General features: G+C 41.4%; 2 protein-coding genes across 2 annotated transcripts in view; one reads left to right on the plus strand and one right to left on the minus strand.

Moving 5' to 3' along the window:
* Positions 1-21,038, minus strand: part of C6H4orf17 (chromosome 6 C4orf17 homolog) — an 89,117-nt gene that overhangs the window by 49,341 nt on the left and 18,738 nt on the right. The window lies entirely within an intron of this gene.
* Positions 17,448-21,038, plus strand: part of LOC102269619 (all-trans-retinol dehydrogenase [NAD(+)] ADH7) — a 94,207-nt gene continuing 90,616 nt past the window's right edge. The window contains 4 exon segments of the mRNA XM_070372902.1: positions 17,448-17,463; positions 19,465-19,565; positions 20,439-20,489; positions 20,491-20,578. Of these exon segments, the coding sequence (XP_070229003.1) occupies positions 17,448-17,463; positions 19,465-19,565; positions 20,439-20,489; positions 20,491-20,578 (256 nt within the window).

Raw genomic sequence — 21,038 nt, forward strand, 5'->3', positions numbered from 1 at the left:
TATTTTCAGATGAATTCTTAAGTTTTTAGAATGGATCATTGAAATATATGGCTTCCCATGTGGCACTAGGAGTAAAGAACTCACCTGCCAGTGGGGGAGACCTAAGAAACATGGGTTCAATCCCCAGGTTGGGAAGATTCCCCTGGAAGAGAGCATGGCAACCCACTCCAGTATTCTTACCTGGAGAATCCCATGGACAGAGGAGCCTGGCAGGCTACAGTCCATAGGGTTGCATAGAGTCAGACACAACTGAAGCAACTTAGCACACATGCATTCAAATGTAAAATTAATTTATGTTGCTTAGTCTAATTTCATTTTTCTCTTTAAAAGGAACTATTCCAACCTCATGGTGCACTTGAAAAAGTTGATAATTTGTTTATCCTGATGAATAATTTTATATCACCTAATTTGTTTTGTTGACTTTCACTTTTCTACTGGGGTACATGGAGAGGGGAGGAGCAGAATCTGCATTTCCATGGTGGCTGTGCTATAGAGTGTAAACTCAGGTTGGGCTTCTGGAAGCCAAGATTAAAACAAAACAAAACAAACAAACAAACCAAAAAAAACCAGAATAGGCAGAATATGGTGTGACTCTGGCATGACTCAGGCTATCCCCAAACTTGATTACCTTTTTAAAAGGTATCAAGTGGTAGAAGAAATCTGGAGCCAGTACATTTCCTTTAATTCTTGCACCTAAATTCATTTCTTAGATGGGTTGGTGAGTCCTGTCCTTGCACAGAACAAAGACAGGCAGGCAGGAAGAGAATTTGTCTGGGGAATTAGATGTAGGAAAGCCTCAGACCCCAAAACATGTAAAGAAGGGGACTTTACTTGGGGGACCCAAGTTGTATGATGCAATTAATGGGAGACAAGGCAAAGACTGATGAAATGGAGGAGATGTGTGAATAAATCCAAATAATTATATCTGAGAATAGCCATAGGCAAAAGCCATTCTGTGGGATTGCTTGTCCCTGAGGCTGTGTTAAACTGTGCCCCTGTCTTCTGAATTAATGCAACACTCCTTGTTTAACATTCACTGCTTGTATTCTTACTACATTTTTTATGTGACTATGCCTTGTTTTTTTAACCATACTGTACATGAGTTTTATTTTGCATGTAGTGTGATGAGAATGAATATCTAAATGAATGAGTGGAATGAAGGGATGATGAAGCGTCTTTGCAGACAAGGGCAGAGCAGGGAAGAGGTGTTGAAGGGGAGTCTGAAGCAGTGATCATATTTCACTTCACAGCTCCTTAGGCATGATTGATCATCAGACAATTCCAGTCTCCTGGTTTTCTTCTTCTGGCTTAAATGCATGTAACTCTTCTCTCAGAGCCTGCTCCTCGGAGGTAATTCCTCTTCCTCAATCACTGTCCTTTATCCCAAGGCTCTCCTCTTCCCTGGTTGTCATGCCAACACTGCCCCAAGTCTCTCATACTTTATTTTTCTAACTCTGCAGGAACATTATTTTTTATGAGAAGTGATAATTTAGAAGCAAATGGGAAATTAGATTAACTGCTTAGGAAGTTTCTTAGTGTGTTTATTATTTCTTCAATTACTTACTGGGTTGGAAAAAAACAGAAATCATATTTTATTTCCAAAAAAAGATTTTTATACTTAAATCTCCTAAGAACAAGAGTCTGTAGAGTATTTGGAGTCCAGATTCATGATGATTATAGAACAGAAGGTTAGATTCATGGCTTTCAAAATTTCTTTAGCTGTTGAGCCCTCCCCATTCTTCTCTTCTGCTGAGAACTTAATAAAAAACATTTTAAATTTGCTTCTAGATGATTAGAAAAGGTAGCACTCCAGAAATACTGCCAGTTAGTGGGGTAGGTTGCAACCAGGCTGAAGGAGATACTATGGAATCACTGGCTATCCAATTTTAAGTAAATGTTATAATATACATTGGAGAAGGCAATGGCACCCCACTCCAGTACTCTTGCCTGGAAAACCCCATGGACAGAGGAGCCTGGTAGGCTGCAGTCCATGGGGTCGCTAAGAGTCAGACACGACTGAGCGACTTCACTTTCACTTTCCACTTTCATGCATTGGAGAAGGAAATGGAAACCCACTCCAGTATTGCCTGGAGAATCCCAGGGATGGGGGAGCCTGGTGGGCTGCCGTCTATGGGGTCGCACAGAGTCGGACACAACTGAAGTGACTTAGCAGTAGCAGCAGCATAATATACATTGATGGGGGATAATCCACTGATGGTTAGGAATGTTGGTCTGGAGAAAGTTTGCATTTAAATTCCACTGCTTCCTAGCTGTGTGACATTAGGTCAGTTCCTAACCTTTCAACACCTCAATTTACTCATTTCTAATATGGGGATAATAACGTCAGCCACTACATAAAGTTATTTTACTAAACTAATATAATACATGTAAAGCACTTAGCACTATATCTGGCATATGGTGAGCATTCAGTAAATATTAGCTAATATTTTTATAATTATATCTATTAACAGACTGAATTGATTTTTATCCTTGCACAGTACATGAAATTTACTGCCCGGTACAGCGCCACACTATTGTGACAACTTTAGTCCAAGTCCACCAGGAACGCACTGTAACAAAGGTTTGGATTTATCTGCCTGTTGTGGTAAGAGATAGAGTGTCATCAGAAGCATGAGTCATCTTAACAAGGGGATGTTAGAAAATTTTCTAAGACTTGGGCTTCTGTTAGGTGAGTCTCCGGAGGGTTTCAGGAAGTGGAGCTTTGTCCTGGATTGGATGCTGTCAGGAAACAGAAGCAATTCTGACTGAGCATTTCAAAAACATTTATCAGGAATAACATCAAGACACTTATCAAGAAGGCAACAGAAATGAATCTGTTGTGATTGGTAAGGAAGCAGTATTCATTTTAACCAGCTGCTTTAGTTATCTTTCCTGTGCAATAAACCATCCCCAGTGTTGCTGCTGCTGCTGCTGCTAAGTCGCTTCAGTCATGTCCGACTCTGTGGGACCCCATAGACGGCAGCCCACCGGGCTCCCCCATCCCTTGGATTCTCCAGGCAAGAACACTGGAGTGGGTTCCCATTTCTTTCTCCAATGCATGAAAGTGAAAACTGAAAGTGAAGTCACTCAGTCGTGTCCAACTCTTCGAGACCCCATGGACTGCAGCCTACCAGGCTTCTCCGTCCATGGGATTTTCCAGGCAAGAGTTCTGGAGTGGGGTACCATTGCCTTCTCCCATCCCCAATGTTACCAGCTTAAAATAACAACCATTTATGACCTCACACAAAATAATCCACCTGTCAACACAGGAGACGTGAATTCAATCCTTGGGTCGGTAAAATCCCCTGGAGTTAGTAAAGGGAGGAGAAAGAAAATGGAGAAGGAAATGGCAACCCACTCCAGTATTCTTGCCTGCAAAATCCATGGACAGAGGAGCCTGGCGGGCTATAGTACATGGGGTTGTAAAACAGCTGGACATGACTTAGTGACTAAACAATGACAACAGTTGCTGAGCATCTGGAATCCAGGAAGGCTTAACTTGGGTCTGGCTCAGGGTCTCTCTTGGTGTCTCCTTCAAACTGTCAGCTGGGGTTGCAGTCCCTGAAGACTTGACCAGGGTCAAAGTCCAACTTCCAATCTCACTCACATGGCTCCTGGCAGGAAACTTCAGGTCCTCTCCATGGGGCTGTTCAGTACAGGGCTTCCCTTGTGACCCAAGACAGAGAGCATGGAAGGAACATATGCCAATGACTTTTATGGTTTAGTCTCAGAACTACACTTCATCACCTCCACCAAAGTCTATACCTTAGAATAAAGTCACTGACTTATGTGCTTAGTCACTCAGTCATGTCCAGCTCTTGTGAATCCATAGACTGTAGCCTTCCAGGCTCCTCTCTCCATGGGATTTTGCAGGCAAGAATGCCAGAGTGGGTTGCCATTTCCTTCTCCAGGGGATCTTCCTGGCCCAGGGATTGAACCCAGGTCTCCTGCATTGCAGGCAGACTCTTTACTGACTGAGCTATGAGGGAAGCCCAATCAAGTCACCATGTCCAGCTTACTCAGGGAGAGGGGAAACTCCACCTCCTCAAGGGAAGAGTATTCAAAACTGTGTGGACAACCAAAGTAGGAAAGTAGAATGTTTGGTTGTTTTTGTGATGTGGGCAATGTTCTTGTGTGCGTATGTATACATGTGTACATCTGCTGGAGTGGCCATGCTTCGTCACCCTATTTATTCTTTTAAAAAATTTAGGGTTATTTAGATGAGACAAAAAAATTATTGATAACCTATTCTACTCTAAGTTTCTTGGAACAAAGAGTACCTCTTAATCACTTCAGTACCCTCCACCAATATCCCAGCACCTATACCATAGTAGAAACCAATAAAACCTCACTGGATGTGTGGAAGATTCACTGAGTGTTGGGATAACTGAACGGCCATTTATACTGGTGACATTTATGACTTAAATAGGAGATTCAGCTGAACTGAGTTTCCAAGACTCCAATTTGATTTAGTTTTTCCCTTTCTCAGCTGCCCAGTCAAGCCATCCTGTTGTAAAACTGGTCAAGCCCTTACATCCTTTGGGTTCTTCCAGCTGCTGGAGGGAGGTTCCACTCTTACCATGACTTAGCTCTTTCTGAATGCTTGTTTGATTTGCTACTTTTTGAATAGATTCCCCTGTTTGAATTTGGCAAGAAAGGTTTCTTAGGAGGTGTTAAAATGAAGTCTTGGCAGGACAACTCAGGACAGTCCCCATCCTGAGCCCTGGGATATCTAAAGCAGAAAAAGCTTTCATTAAAAAAAAATTTTTTTTTTAGTTGTTTCATTAACAGGCTATCTCTGCATTAAAATTTGTTAGCATTAAATTTAAAACTGGCTGATAGAACTTGTTTTAATACAGTAGTTGAATGTCAGTGCTGTCATTGCAGCATAAGAAGGTAGTCAGCTTTCGGCTTTATACTTAAAAGGATTCATGACTTTGTGAGTGAGTGTTTCCTAGTGTGTCACAGCCCCCAAATCTGTGTGGTGGGTCACCCTGGTAGAACTTCAGGGGCCCAATTTCGGCTCATCTGTCCCTTTCAGTGTGATCATAATTCACTGCCCCTTTCTGCCTGGCACTCAGCTCCTCATGCCACAGCACTACCCCCAGACACCCAACAGGCCACTGAGAGAACACACACCTGCCCTCTGGTCAGTGTTGCTGTTCAGTTGCTCAGTCATGTCCAGCTCTTTGTGAGCCCATGGACTGCAGCACGCCAGGCTCCTGTGGCCTCCACCATCTCCCAGAGTTTGCTCAAATTCATGTCCATTGAGTCAGTGATGCCATCCAACTGTCTCATCCTCTGCCGCCCCCCCTTTTCCTTTTGCTGTCAGTCTTTCCCAGCATCAAGGTCTTTTCCAATGAGTCAGCTCTTTGCACCTGCCTTTACTGGAACCCATTTTTTGGTGTGCCATTCAGGACCCCACACGTGCCCCTTCACTCCTCCTTGCTGCAGAAGAGAGATACTGTGACACTTACTCCCTCTTTTGGATGGAGATCCCTCATGTATCAGTTCCTAGGGCTACGCTAACAAATTACACAAACTTGGTGGCTTAAAGCAATAGGCATTTGTTCTCTCATAGTTTCTGGAGGCCAGAAATTCAAAATAAAATTCTCCACAGGGTTGCATTCTTCTAGAGTCATTGAGACAGTTCAGTTCAGTTGCTCAGTTGTGTCTGACTCTTTGCGACCCCATGAACCGCAGCACGCCAGGCCTCCCTGTCCATCACCAACTCCTGGAGTCTACCCAAACCCATGTCCATTGAGTCGGTGATGCCATCCAACCACCTCATCCTCTGTCGTGCCCTTCTCCTCCTGCCCTCAATCTTTCCCAGCATCAGGGCCTTTTCAAATGAGTCAGCTCTTCGCATCAGGTGGCCAAAGTATCGGAGTTTCAGCTTCAACATCAGTCCAGGCCTGATCTCCTTTAGGATGGACTGGTTGGATCTCCTTGCAGTCCAAGGGACTCTCAAGAGTCTTCTCCAACACCACAGTTCAAAAGCATCAGTTCTTCGACACTCAGCTTTCTTTATAGTCCAACTCTCACATCCATACATGACCACTGGAAAAACCATAGCCTTGACTAGACGGACCTTTGCCCCAACCTCCCTTCTAGATTTCGGCAGTTGTCAGCACTCCCTGGCGTCCTTGGCTTGTCCTTGCATGGCTCTGCTCTCTGTTGCTGTGGTCACAGAGCATTCTCGTCTGTGTCTCCCGCTTTGTATCTTCACATGGTCTTTTTATCTGGACACTAGCATTAGATTTGGGCTTCCCAGGTGGTGCTAGTGGTAAAGAACCCACCGGCCAGGGTATGGAAGACCCCCTGGAAGAGGCATCACAACCCACTCCAGTATTCTTGCCTGGAGAACCCCATGGACAGATGAGCCTGATGGGCTACAGTCCAAAGTGTTGCAAAGAGCTGGACATGACTGAGTGACTTCGCACACATAGCATGACCTCAATTATTTACATCACAAAGACCCTACTTTCAGACAAGATTGTATTCTGAGGTTCTGGTTAAGAGAATATTCAACCCACTGCTTTCTTCCAAGCTAGACCTCACAGATGTATAGAGCAGTATTCAAGCTTGCTTAAGACTTTCTCCACACCTTGAGCCTATATCTGTGTGAAGACTTACATATCTAAAGAGAAGAGATCTAGAAAACCAGCCTTTCATCATCAAATACACATGTATTAACAAGAGTGGCAATTCAGAGAAAACAATGTGCATAAAATCACTCAAAGCTGAGACTTCCCTGGTGGTCTGAGAATTAAGCAGTTAAAACTCCGAGCTCCCAGTGCAGCGGGCCCAGGTTCGATCCCTGGTCAGGGAACTAGAGCCCACATGCTGCAACTAAAGATCCAGCACTCTGCAACGAAGATCCCGAATGCTGTGATTAAGATCGAATGCAGCCAAAAAAAAAAAAAAAGACTCAAATCTCACCATGTGTATCCTATTAAGGGTAGTTACCATGCATTGGACAGATCTACACTGTGTGTGAGCTTCAGTAATAATGATAAAAGCTAATACTTGTTGATCATTAACCATTTCTCAGGGAGTGTGTCAAGTATATGGTATCTCATTCAATTCTCATAACCATTCTGTGGAATAGTTGCTATTAGTGTTATTCTTATTTTATAGATGAAGAAATTAAGGCTTGAAGAAATCAGGTAATTTATCAAAGGTAGAGGCATTCTCAAATGGATGTCAGAGTCCAGAGATTGAGCTCTTAAGCACTGTTCAATGCAGTCTCCCTACAAGAAAGACATTAGCTCCTCCATTTAGCAGATAAGAAAAATGTGGGTATAAGAAATTATATCAACTGCCTGAAGTTTCCTAGCCAGTAAGTCTGAAATGCAAACCCGCTGAAATCTGTCTTGTTTCCATCTAAATTCTTTATATAGCACTTGACTAGCTATTTAGGCTTTATAGTGCCCAGTGATGAAAGCAATGGGGAAAAGAGGGTGGCTAACTCTTTTGAGAATAGAGATGATTTTTTTTAAATGAGGTAGAACCACAGATGATGACCTGGGTGTGTTTACCCAAGAGTCTGGTAATTCTACCCTGGCCTGGATGTGCCTGGTAGTTTGTATTCAAGAACCCTTCCTTCCTCCTTGAGGCTGACTGTGTGTGTGGGTGAGCAAGTCAATAAGGGCTTCATGCTGCTCTCTGCTCCTCAGATTTAGGGCCACTCAGACTATTGTACAGGGTTCTTCATGCTGTGAATAACGGCTCAATGTAGAACTTGATTTTAGATCTCAGACTACTTGTCTTCCAGCTCTTTTCCTCCCCCTTTTCTCCTCCTCATCTTCCTACCTTTGTCCGGCTGTCCTATAAACACTTCCATGACCCACACTTAGTTTTCATGTCACTCAAGTAGTACATCATTTCCCCTTTGAGATTACCTTTGAGGTTTATTTAACTTATACCCCTCACCTCTAAAATGGGTTTAGTAATCCCACACATCTATGGTCAATTAATCTTTAACTAAGGAGGCACAAATATACAATGGAGAAAAGTCAGCCTCCGCACCAAGTGGTATTGAGAAAGCTGGACAGAGCTACATGCAAATCACTGAAGTCAGAACACTCTCACACTATAGACAAAACTCAACTCGAAATGGCTTAAAGACTTAAACATAAGACGTGACAGACATGGCACCACAAAACTCCTAGAAGAGAACACAGGCAAAACATTTCTGACAAAAATCATAGCAATTTTTCTTAAGTCTGTCTCCCTGGGCACTATAAATAAAAGCAAAAATAAACTGGACCTAATAAAACTTACAAGCTTCTGTACAGCAAATGAAACCATAAACAAAATGAAAAGACAATCTATGGAATGGGAGAAAATATTTGCAAACAGTGCAACCAACAGGGCTTAATTTCTAAATATACAAACAGCTCATACAACTCAATATCATCAACAACAACACAAAACCTGATCAAAAAATAGGCAGAAGAACTAAGTAGACATTTCTCTAAAGAAAACATAGAAATGGCCAATAGGCACATTGAAAGATGCTCCATGTTGCTAATTATTAGAGAAATATGAATCCAAACCACAATGAGGTATCACTTCCCACCTGTTAGAATGGCCATCATCAGAAAGTCTACAAATAATAAATGCTGGAGAGGGTGTGGAGAAAAGGGAACCTTCCTAAACTGTTAGTGGGAATATAAATTGGTGCGGCCACTATGGGAAAACAGTATGGATATATCTTAAAAAACTAAAAAGTTACCATATGATCTACCAATCCCAGCCCTGAGCATAATTCTAGAAAAGACAAAGACTAATTTGAAAGGATATATGCACCCCAATGTTCACAGCAACAGTATTTCAGCAGCCGAGACACAGAAGCAATCCAGATTTCCATCAACAGATGAATAAAGAAGACATGATATATATATACACACACAATGGAATGTTACCCAGCCACAAAAAAGAATGAAATAATGCCATTTGCAGCAACATGGATGGACCTAGAGATGATCATACTGACTGCAGTGAGTCAGACAAAGACAAATATCATATGATATCACTTATAGGTAGAATCTAAACAAATGGTAGAAATGAACTTATTTACAAAACAAATAGACTCACAGACATAGAAAACAAACTTATGGTTACCAAAGGAGAAAGAGTTCGGGGGGGATCAACTTGGAATTTGGGATTAACAGATATACACTACTATGTATAAAATTGATAAACATAGTAACACCATTTTCCTTGGAGGGAGTTTATGAACATTAAATGAGATAATGAATTAATGAGAAAATAAATATTAGCTGTCATTAATTGAAAGAACATTCAGTTAAAAAGAGAGAGAGACCAATGTGACCGAAGTTGTTGTTGTTCAGTCACTAAGTCGTGTCCGACTCTTTGCAACCCCATGGACTGCAGCACACCAAGCTTTCCTGTCTTTCACTATCTCCCAGAGCTTGCTCAGACTCATGACCATTGAGTCAGTGATGCCATCAAAGCACCTGGTCCTCTGTCATCCCCTTCTCCTCCTGCCTTCAATCTTTCCCAGCATCAGGGTCCTTTCCAGTGAGTCGGCTCTTCCCATCAGGTGGCCAAAGTACTGGAGCTTCACCCTCAGCATGAGTCCTTCCAGTGAATATTCAGGACTGATTTCCTTGAGGACTGACTGGTTTGATATCCTTGCAGTCCAAGGGACTCTCAGGAGTCTTCTCCAACACCACAGCTCAATAACATCAATTCTTCGGCTCTCAGCCTTCTTTATGGTCCACCTCTCACATCCATACAAGACTACTGGAAAAACCATAGCTTTGAATGTTCAAACCACTGCACAATTGCACTCATTTCACACACTAGCAAAGTAATGCTCAAAATTCTCCAAGTGAGGCTTCAACAGCACGTGAACCAAGAACTTCCAGATGTTCAAGCTAGATTAAGAAAAGGCAGAGGAATCAGAGATCATGTTGGCAGAAATGTGGCCATATCTCTTATTTTCAAGCATATTCTGATACAAAATACTCTATTTTTCTGTCCTTCCTTAGTGCTTTATGCACTAAAATGTTTTGGAAAATTATTCAGATCAGATCAGATCAGTCGCTCAGTCCTGTCCGACTCTTTGCGACCCCATGAATCGCAGCACGCCAGGCCTCCTTGTTCATCACCAACTCCTGGAGTTCACTGAGACTCACATCCATCGAGCCAGTGATGCCATCCAGCCATCTCATCCTCTGTCGTCCCCTTCTCCTCCTGCCCCCAATCCCTCCCAGCATCAGAGTCTTTTCCAATGAGTCAACTCTTCGCATGAGGTGGCCAAAGTACTGGAGTTTCAGCTTTAGCATCATTCCTTCCAAAGAAATCCCAGGGCTGATCTCCTTCAGAATGGACTGGTTGGATCTCCTTGCAGTCCAAGGGACTCTCAAGAGTCTTCTCCAACACCACAATTCAAAAGCATCAATTCTTCGGCGCTCAGCCTTCTTCACAGTCCAACTCTCACATCCGAGATCTCAAGTATTAAAGGAAGTGATATCTTGCTTGCTTGCTACGTTGTTTCAGTTGTATCCAACTCTTTGTGACCCTATGGATGATAGCCTGCCAGAATCCTCTGTCCATGGGATTTCCCAGGCAAGAATACTGGAGTGGGTTGCCATTTCATCCTCCAGGGTATCTTCCTGACCCAGGGATCAAACCCATGTCTCTTATGTCTCCTGCATTGGCAGGCGGGTTCTTTACAAGTAGGGCCACCTGGGAAGCCCCAACATCAAAACCAAACCCTTAATTAGACTGTTTTGATTTTTTATATTAGGAACAATTATTTGTTATTATTATTTTTTAAATTTTTATTTGTTTATTTTTGGTTGCATTGAGTCTTTGTTGCCGTGTGTGGGCTTTCTCTAGTTGTGATGAGCAGAGGCTACTCTCTGTAGTGGTGCTTAGGCCTCTCTTTGCAGCAGCTTCTGTTGTTGCAGAGCACAGGCCCAAGGCACAGTAGCTGCAGCACTCAGGCTCAGCAATTGTGGTCCATGGGCTTAGCTGCTCTGCAGCATGTGGAATCTTCACAGACAGAGGATTGAACCCATGTCCCTTGAACTGGCAGGTGGATTCATATCCACTGCACCACCAGGAAAGTCCTAGACTCTGTTGATTTTTTTAATTAGAAAAATAAAATTCTCTATATTGGGGCATAATTAAACTTTTTATATTTAAGTCAGAAGTTTCTTGATTTGAAATGATCCAGGACAAGCTGCAGAGTTATTCACAGTTTAGTCCTCCCCCACAGGATAGCTCAGACCTCATTTAGCCACTGGCTCTCTCATGTTATGCAAGCCTGGGTCTTGTCCTCAGTGAGAACTGCCATACGGCTCCATCCTGTCACATACCATCATTCCTCAGACCAGAAAAGAAAAGCATGACCATGATTCTGCCTAATCACAGATCTTTAACAATGCCCTGGGCTCTTCCCCTCAGAAGTGCAGCTGGCTGAGGAGCCTCCAAGTCAGCCTTAGACACCCAGGCACCCACTGCTAATCTCCAAGCGCAACTGAGCCCTGCCTTTTTCTTTTACCACTTAGTGGAGATTCATGTTTTATACTTATATATGCCATTTTTTCCAGGTATATTATAGAGAAAAGAAAGAGTGCTGCAACCATGTCCTCTGAGAAGAACTGGCAGAGACAAGCCTACCCCTGAGGATGTTACATTTGACCCTGATAATGAAACCAAAGATGATAAAGGACCCAATGACAGCCTGAGAAGGGCAGCAGGTACAGGGAGAATCTCCCTCAAAGTGTGGCCTTTAGCATGACACAAGGTAATCCAAGGTCTTCCCTGGTGGCTCAGACAGTAAAGAATCTGCCTGCAAAGCAGGAGACCTGGGTTTGATCCCCAGGTCAGGAAGACCCCCTGGAGAAAGGAATAGCTACTCACTCCAGTATTCTTGCCTGGAGAATTCCATGGACAAAAGAGCCTAGCGGGCTACAGTCCATGGGTCACAGAGTCAGATATGACTGAGCAACTAATACATACCCAAGGTTATCCAAAGAGATGGTTTCAAGTTGTGCTTTCCAAATCATCTATGGTGAAAAACCGTTACCTTCCCTCCCCGACTCCATCATGGACTGATCCTCTTGTACAATATAATATAAATGAATTACCAGAAAAATGAAATAAAAAACAAAGATATAAAAATACTAGCCTGTATTTTTTTTAATTATTAGATTCAATAGATATATACTTATTCTGTCAAGTTGCTATAAAGTTTTCTAAATACTCTCAGCATTGGTACTCAGCCAATTGCTCCAGAGTTAAATGCCTCACTTTTATTTTAGCTTCATTCTTGCCAGGCATGGACACACACTCAACTCTGTCCTATGCAGGATAACCATGCAGGTCCAGAGAGGTTAGCTTTTCTAGCCCAACTGAGCCAAAATAAAATAAGTCTAACTCTTTTTTTTTTTTTTTGAGACAATCTTGGCATTCTTAAGGAAAACCTTAAAATTTTTAAAATTCCTTTAATCTCTTTCCTCTTATAATATCAACACTAGCTGACCATATGATCTAAATTTGCTTCCAGTATGAATGTACTGGGGGTGGGGTGAGGTGGATTTACTTTTGCAGTATGATACATATGCACCTGCATGTAAACCCAGATTATCTAACTACCTGTGGGACCAAGGACAGGTTGTCTGAAATCTATAGTCAGTTTTTTAATGCCTTCCTCAAAGGATCATTGTAAGGTTTTGATTTTTAAAATCCAAGTGAATTGATCGCATATTAGTATCTGGCAGGAAGTGGGTTACTTAAATATGAACTCTTGCCTCTATTTCTAGGGCTGTCTTCCTAATATGTTCTAAAATAGCAAGCCAGCTGGCATCTATTATAATGGATTGTGGACCCATTCTGATTAATTGGTGCTCATGCCTTTCAGGTCTGATAAATATTTTGAATATTACATCTATTATGTTCCTTGTGCAGAATCTGTTCAAAGTTATAGTGGTATTATAAATTAATAAATTATAAAATAATGAATTGGTATAGAAGTTGGTGATGGACAGGGAGGCCTGGCATGCTGCAATTCACGGGGTCTCAAACAGTCGGACACGACTGAGCAACTGAACTGAACTGATATAGGGTATCAATTCGTCATGAGAGTGGTTCATGTGAATCAGCCTTCAGAATCTAATCAAACTTAGGCATACTAATAGAATCAAGTTGTTGAACTTGCAAAACTGATAAGTTCTTAGGCCACAGAACCCACGGAGATGGGATTCAACATTCCTCTGGATCTACCCTCTAACCATCTTAATGATAATTTAAAACACAAGGAGAGCCTGGGTGAAACTGCAGAAAAAGCCGATTGACTATGAAAGCCAAATTCTCCTTGTGCCATGAAGAGTTCCTTCTGAATATGGAGTGGGCTTTTGTAATAGAGGAGTGGTCTGTGGGTACGTCTGGTGCTAATATTCCGGACTCTTACTCCATGTTTTATCCAGACAAGCCCTGAAGGGAACTCTAGAAACAGATGCAAAGAGAGAAGAAACCAATGAATTTGACTTAATGCCATGTAGTGCTTCCCAGAGCCATCTCTGCCTTTTTCCCAAGGCCACGGTCTCCTGTCTTCTGGTCCTAAGGCAGCTCCCTTCCTGTTGCTGTGATAGTTTGTGGTTCGTCCTCTGCAAGAAGCAATCCCTAGGCCATGTCTGTAATGAAGCACTGCTAGGCCTTGGCGCTCTAGAATTATTTTCAACTAGTCCTCAGCCTGACACATAGCAAAACCAATTTCCCTATCTGGTTTGTTTTATTCTTAAGGGAAGCTCAACAGGAGGACAAAACAGCTTGGATTTATACTTTCCCCACAATTCCTGACCTATTTAAATGGAAATTCTCATCAACCAGCACACTGGGCTGGCAAGCTGAGCACAATGGAGATGTGCTGGAGTGATGTGAAGCCCTGGCATTATTATGAAATATCTTCTCGGGATTCTTTCCCTGCTCAGGTTCTGCGTGCAGAAGAAAATTTTCTGAAACTGTCAAGCATAATCTCACACTGCAGTTCTGAGAGCTGGCACTGCGTACCTGAAAAAGGATTAGCAAAATCTTCGCCTGTCAGGGCAAAGCTGCAGAAACCCCATCTCAACCCCACTTTCCAGCTTGGCCTCATCCTCGCCTGGCTTGGCATAGCTCAAGGATTAAAGGATAAGTTTCAGTTTGCAGCTGGTTGTTTGACTTACCACCTGAGTTTGAAAATTTTAGCCACAGAGGCCACAGTGCAATTTCCCCTTCAGGTTTGGCTTGCTAAGGCAGAAAAGTCACTGTGGTTCAAGTTACTAGCAGATTTTTTAATGCCTTGGGATATTCCAACTGTGTAACTATTTCTGCTCATTAAGAATGATTCAGCAATAAACAGAGGTCCATTTCCCTTTGCACACAAAGGCCTCTTTCCTACCTTTTTAACTTTAGAGATATCACTTAGTGTAATTTTAATACACTGAGTGTTCCACAGTTTGATGGGCACTTCCACACACAGTACCTCACTTCAGCTTCATGACAAGCCCTGAAGTCAGATCATTCCCTTTCACTGGGAAATTCAGAGCATTTAGTGTCTTGTCACGAGCACTTACAAGTCACTGCTAGAGTTGATAGTCAGACCTAGTTCTCCTGACTCCACTAACTAGTATGACTCCCCTGCTGTCAATGTGCAGAGAAGGCAATGGCACCCCACTCCAGTACTTTTGCCTGGGAGATCCCATGGACAGAGAAGCCTGGTAGACTGCGGTCCATGGGGTTGCTAGAGTCGGACACGACTGAGCGACTTCACTTTCACTTTTCACTTTCATGCATTGGAGAAGGAAATGGCAACCCACTCCGGTATTCTTGCCTGGAGAATCCCAGGGACGGGGGAGCCTGGTGAGCTGGCATCTATGGGGTCGCATCTATGGCATCTATCAGAGTCGGACACAACTGAAGCGACTTAGCAGCAGCAGCAGCTGTCAATGTGAGACTAGGTGATCCAACTCCTGACTGAGGTCCATGACGGAGGATGGAGGGGGACAACCAGGACTCAGAGAGGACAGCTGACACCCTGAAGCTCATGTGACTCTGCCCACCACACACACAGACTGTGTGATGATGCCGGCGCACAGGGGTGACCAACTCAGCTGCCTGGGACTGTCCTGGCTTTAACACCGAGACTCCTGTGTCCTGAGAACCCCCTCAATCCTGGCAAACCAGGATGATTTGCAAAGAGTTGGAAATGACTGAGAAAATTTCACATGAGGGAGTTTACCAAGTGAGGACTTCTGTATTTGTGCTGGCAGCTTGCGTGTTGGTACTCTTTTGCCTATGTTCTTAAGTAAACAACTTTTTGTTGCTGACGTAAACTTTGCCGTCTTTGATTTGAAGATTAAGACTCAGAATAGATGTTTGGTTCACTTAACTCTTAACTCTGTCTGGTAATACCTGTGAGACATACTGGGTTTCTTCAGTGTTTTGCTGCTAAGAAAATGGTGCTCCCAGTCAAGGCTGATTGACTGGCAATGCTTTTATCTGTGGATTTAAACTGGCCAGTAAGTTAGCATGACTAATTCTAATTGATAATTTTTTTTTTCTTTCATGTACTTTCTTCTTCTTCTTTTAATTTTAAATATATTGGCAATCTCATTCCTGGGCATATTCTGGACAAAATTATAATTCAAAAAGATACATGCACCCATGTATGTAAGTTAGCATGACTAATTCTAATTGATAATTTTTTTTTCTTTCATGTACTTTCTTCTTCTTCTTTTAATTTTAAATATATTGGCAATCTCATTCCTGGGCATATTCTGGACAAAATTATAATTCAAAAAGATACATGCACCCCTGTATTCACAGCAGCACTATTCACAATAGCCAAGACATGGAAGCAACCTAAAGGTATATTGGCAGATGAATGGACAAAGACGTGGCACATATATACAATGGAATACTACTCGGACATGAAAAAGAGTGAAATAATGACGCTTGCAGCAACATGGATACATCTAGAGATTATCATACTAAGTGAAGTAAAAAGAAAGAGAATACCATATCACTTCTATGTGAAACCTTAAATTGGCACAAATGAATCTAACTACAAAATAGAAACCGACTCATAGACATGGAGAACAGACTTGTGATTGCTGACTGGGACAGAGGTTGGGGATCGAAGCGGGAGACAGGAGTTAGCAGACGTAAGTACTACATATAGGATGGATAAACAAGGTCCTTCTAGTTCATAATCCTGAATTAGGTATGTAGATTTTAAGGTGGACCTACAACATTTAATATATTACACTGAGAGAGGTATCTGTGGGCAAAGCTTATGTCAGGTTTTTAAAAGAAAATTTTGCTCATATTTGTTGTCTAAAAGTATATTTCACAATCTGAACAGCTTTGTAGACTTGGAAAACCTGCCCTACTGCCTGATTCCACAAGAGTAAAATCTGCTTTGTGTAAAATAAATTTACTTGGAGGTGAATGTGCCAGTGCACTCCCAAATAGTGTAAAAAATAAAATCCATCCTGGGTATTCTCCTATCAATAGTCAGTAAATCTCAAAGATTCCAGCACCATTGTATCTTATTTTCAGAAAAAGTCCCTCAAAGTAGTTAAACAACTACTTCAGAAGAGTGAAACACTTGCCAAGTAAATGAAAACCCTTAACATTTGAGAGCCGGATACAGGCTGGACTTCAGTTCCCTTTCTCCTCTGCACTGTATGACTTTGTGCTGTACGCAACTTTACAACTGTACAAGACAGCTGTGTGTAATGGTGATTTGAGTTCAGTCCATAATCTGTCCACACGCAGAGCTAACAAATTTTACATATCTTTTATTCCCTCAAATATCTAGAAACCATAGTTACCCATACCCATGTTCTATATATCCTTGACTCCTCTTTTCTAATTTTGACCTTCTATTCCAATCTTTTACATTTTCTTGGCCTTGTTTTCATTTATGTTTAATTACATGTTTTCCACAAACTACATCAAGTCTCTGTGTTGTGAAGTATTAATAGAACATCAATAAATACATACACACACATCCCTAAAATCAGCTGTGCCTTGCAGAGCAGCTAAAGAAGCACACAATCCATTTTTACTGAGTTATGTTGAGCTAAACTAACCTTATATATTTTTATATCCCCAGAAATAAGATGGATAAAAAAGCTTTCAGTCATCTTCAATAGGATTGACTATCTTGCCTTTGTTAGAGCTCTGCTCATGGTTTGATCATTACAGGTTACCATATTTCTTTTCAAAACTTGACTGCCAAGGGTGAGGCTTATGGCTCATTGGAAGTCTTGAAGACATGAGTCATATCACTCAAGGCAGAACTTTTGAGCCAGACCATTTATCTGAGGGCACAAGACGCTGTTATTTACAGCAGACTGAGCTAAACAACAGGCAGAAAAAGTCTGTTTACTGAAATACAGCGCAAAAAGAAAGACAAAATGGGCACTGCTGGGAAATTAAGCAGAACATTTCTGTATCCTCATGATCTAATAATGTGGGTCTGGTTGTTAGAACTTGAATATCTTAACATAATTAAATACTTGGGGTTATTTCTTGGGGAATTAAATGCCTGTTGAGCAAGCATACCCTGGGGGATGAGGGAGAGCAAAGGGTTAGGATTTCAGAGAATGCCAGTAGAAATAGGATAAAACAGCATATGGGAGCTTTTTCAATAAGAAAAATGGAAAAATGTGGCTTCTATTGACATTATTAATAACTGAATTTCAGGATAGCTGGGCAATTGTTTTGGTAAGCAAAATGTTTCCATAAATTGACTTTCAATGGCACATACTGCTACTTACTACTTCTTGAGACACAAAATGTTCATTCGTAGATGTTTCCAGTATGACTTTTTTCTGTCATTCTCCAGCACAATAACTCCTCAATGCTCCACGTACTTTATATTTATAGTTTGACTTTAAATCTCAACTATTAATCCAGCAGGAATTAGTGTGGGATTGTGATGTGAAATTTCTAGCATCAAGATTGGACCACATTGCACTGTGACCCTTTTCATACTGTTCATGGGGTCATCGCTGCAGACGGTGACTGCAGCCATGAAATTAAAAGACACTTGCTCCTTAGAAGAAAAGCTACAACAAACCTAGACAGTGTATTAAAAAGCAGAGACATTACTTGCTGGCAGAGGTGGAAAAGATAGAAGGCAGATGGAGAAGGGGATGACAGAGGATGAGGTGGTTGGATGGCATCACTGACTCAGTGGACATGAGTTTGAGCAGGCTCCAGGAGATGGTGAAGGACAGGGAAGACTGGTGTGCTGCAGTCCATGGGCTCACAAAGAGTCAGACAAGACTGAGTGACTGAACAACGACAACAAAGAGGACAGGAATAAAACAATAGAGTCAGCAACACTGTGACCCATGACATTTGCCTCAGAGAGGCAGAGGGTGAATGTTAAAATCACTGATGGCTTTCAGTGTCCCAACTGTTTCCAGCATATCATTTCTCAAAATATCTTGTAAAAGAGCCATGTAACTCTCCATCTAAAGCAGGTCTTAGAAATGGTGTATTAGTTGACAAGTAAGATGAAAGACAACTGATAACTCATTTGGTGTCTGAACAAATGAATTAAAATATTTTATAGGATTCCTAAGCAGACTTGAGGATGCCAAGTCAAGAAAACAATCTCTCTCTCTCTCCCCTTCTCTGATTTCAGTAATGTCAGCAAAATTCTTTAATTAAATAACTACCAAAACCAGTTGAACAGCTGAAGGCTCTTCACTGAGACGCTCCACCCTTTAATTTCCACTTCTGTGAGGGGAGAAGCCTGGTGGGCTGATGTCCATGGGGTCGCACAGAGTCAGACACGACTGAAGCAACTTAGTAGCAGCAGCAGCAGCAGAGATAAGAAGCTTTACCTCACCTATCTAGACCCATGAGATGCAAGAACTGGGCTGGGTACAAAAAGGGATTAGGAGGTGCAAAGACACAGTCATCCAGGAATTCACAGTCTATACCCATCATGATGTTCATGGTTTCCTTCATCTCTAAACAAGCTAATTTTCTAATAACCTCACCATTGCTACATGATTACACAGCTATTAAATACTGGCTTAGATTCTTAAAGATATAGCAACAACATTTTCTCTTTTATAAATCTGCCCTTGTGAATGAGTGATACACAGGTGACATTTTGTTACTTTGAAATGGTAGTAAAAGAACCTAGTTTAGTAAAGTATTATGTGAGCACAGGCAGAGAAAAAGCTAAGGGCCGGAAAGGGTGTACCTCAGAATCTGATCCAGCCCTGCTTACCATGTGCTCTGTGATCACGATCCAGTTGTTAGTGTCTCTGGGCTGCTCTCCTCGTATATCACAGGTGTACATAAGATGATCTCTAAAGATTACAAAGTGATCTGTTCAGATTCGTATCGTTCAGAGGGTCTGTAACTGCAAAGACAAAGTTGGAGCCTGTTTATAACTCTCACCAATTTCTTAGGTTATTAAATGTAAAGTGGCTCTGCTATGGGAACAGAAGAAACCCTTTTCCACTGAGATACAAGTTGTTCCACCAAAGGCAAAAGAAGTCCGTATTAAGGTAATCACCTGAGAGTGCATATAAGCCTAAAATTTTATCACCCCTACTTTGAGTATGTCATTATTGTGAGGTGGGATCCTTAAATAAGGAAATGTTTCCCAATTTTCAGTTATTAATTCTCATTCTGTTTTTTTTTTAATTGATAAGGCCATAGTGGGTATAAAATTAATGACTTAGTTATTGATTTTTAAAAACAAGTCTACTAATCTGCTCTATATAACTTTTATTTGTTGAATTTTTATTGACACTGATAAAAACAGTTAATCATTATCACTAATGACTATTTTTAAAATCTTCTGGGTATCAAATAACATTGAGATTACTTTTCACAAAGAATAAGGAACTCATTTGTGCCTGGAGAAATGACAGCTTCCTGGAACATTCCCCCCACTCCTTTGGACAGAGCCTAACCATTGTTTTGATCACCAGGTTATTGAATAGTCATTGCTGCCATCTTTCTTTGGCCATCTCTTGTTATCTGAGCACTGTGGTAACATACAATTTTGCTCACTTCTCTTCTGCAAACCATTCCCATTCCCTCTATCTTTCATCAAGAGAAGGAACTAACTGTAAAAATCTACTTTTGTGCCTGGTAACAAACTGCATTCTAGTTCCCTCACAGGAGCATCAGTTTACTTCAAAAAGACTGAGATTCAAAAATACAGCCAGAGGCAGCAGTACTATAAATTCCTTAAAGAGAGAGATTTTGGTTTGATGGTTGATCCTTAGCTCAGAATTTGAGAATCAACACTATTATATTGGGCAGTCATCCAGCATAAACAATTATAGTCTTTTCAAGAAAGAGATAAATGTCTTCCCAACTGTAAAACAACCCCTTTGCTGGTTGGTGAATGTTCTTATCTTTGAACCCAGATGTTGGCAATGGGAATCTGTCAAACAGATGACCATGTGATAAAAGGGAGCAATAGTGTCTAAGTTTTCAGTGATTGTGGGACATGAAGCCACTGGGGTTGTAGACAGCATTGGAGAAGGAGTCACTACAGTGAAACCAGGTGTGCAAATGTCGAGCCACAAGTCTGAGATAAGTAGGGTTGTCTATCCTATCAAAGGAAATAGTGCAAACTAGGAATTATTAGAGGAGCCTTAATGAATTGAGGAGGATAAAAGAACACAAGGAAAATGGGTTGTATAGAGTGAAATTTAATTTGGCAAAGTCTCAAACTTTAGCAAACAAATTTGGTGTGCTTATAAACTTTAGAATACAGGCATACCTTTTTTTATTGCACTTGGCTTTATTATGCTTCTAAGAAAGTGCATTTTTTTTAACAAATTGAAAGTTTGAGGCAACCCTGCCTCAATCAAGTCTATCAGTGCCATTTTTCCAATAGCAAAATTTTAAATTAAGATATATACACTGCTATTTTACACAATGCTATGACATACTTAATAGACTACAGGATAGTATAAGCATGATTTTTTTTCATGCACTGGGAAACCAAAAAATTTGTGTGA

This window comes from Bos mutus, chromosome 6 (genome assembly GCF_027580195.1).
Source record: "Bos mutus isolate GX-2022 chromosome 6, NWIPB_WYAK_1.1, whole genome shotgun sequence".
NCBI classification, from domain to species: domain Eukaryota; kingdom Metazoa; phylum Chordata; class Mammalia; order Artiodactyla; family Bovidae; genus Bos; species Bos mutus.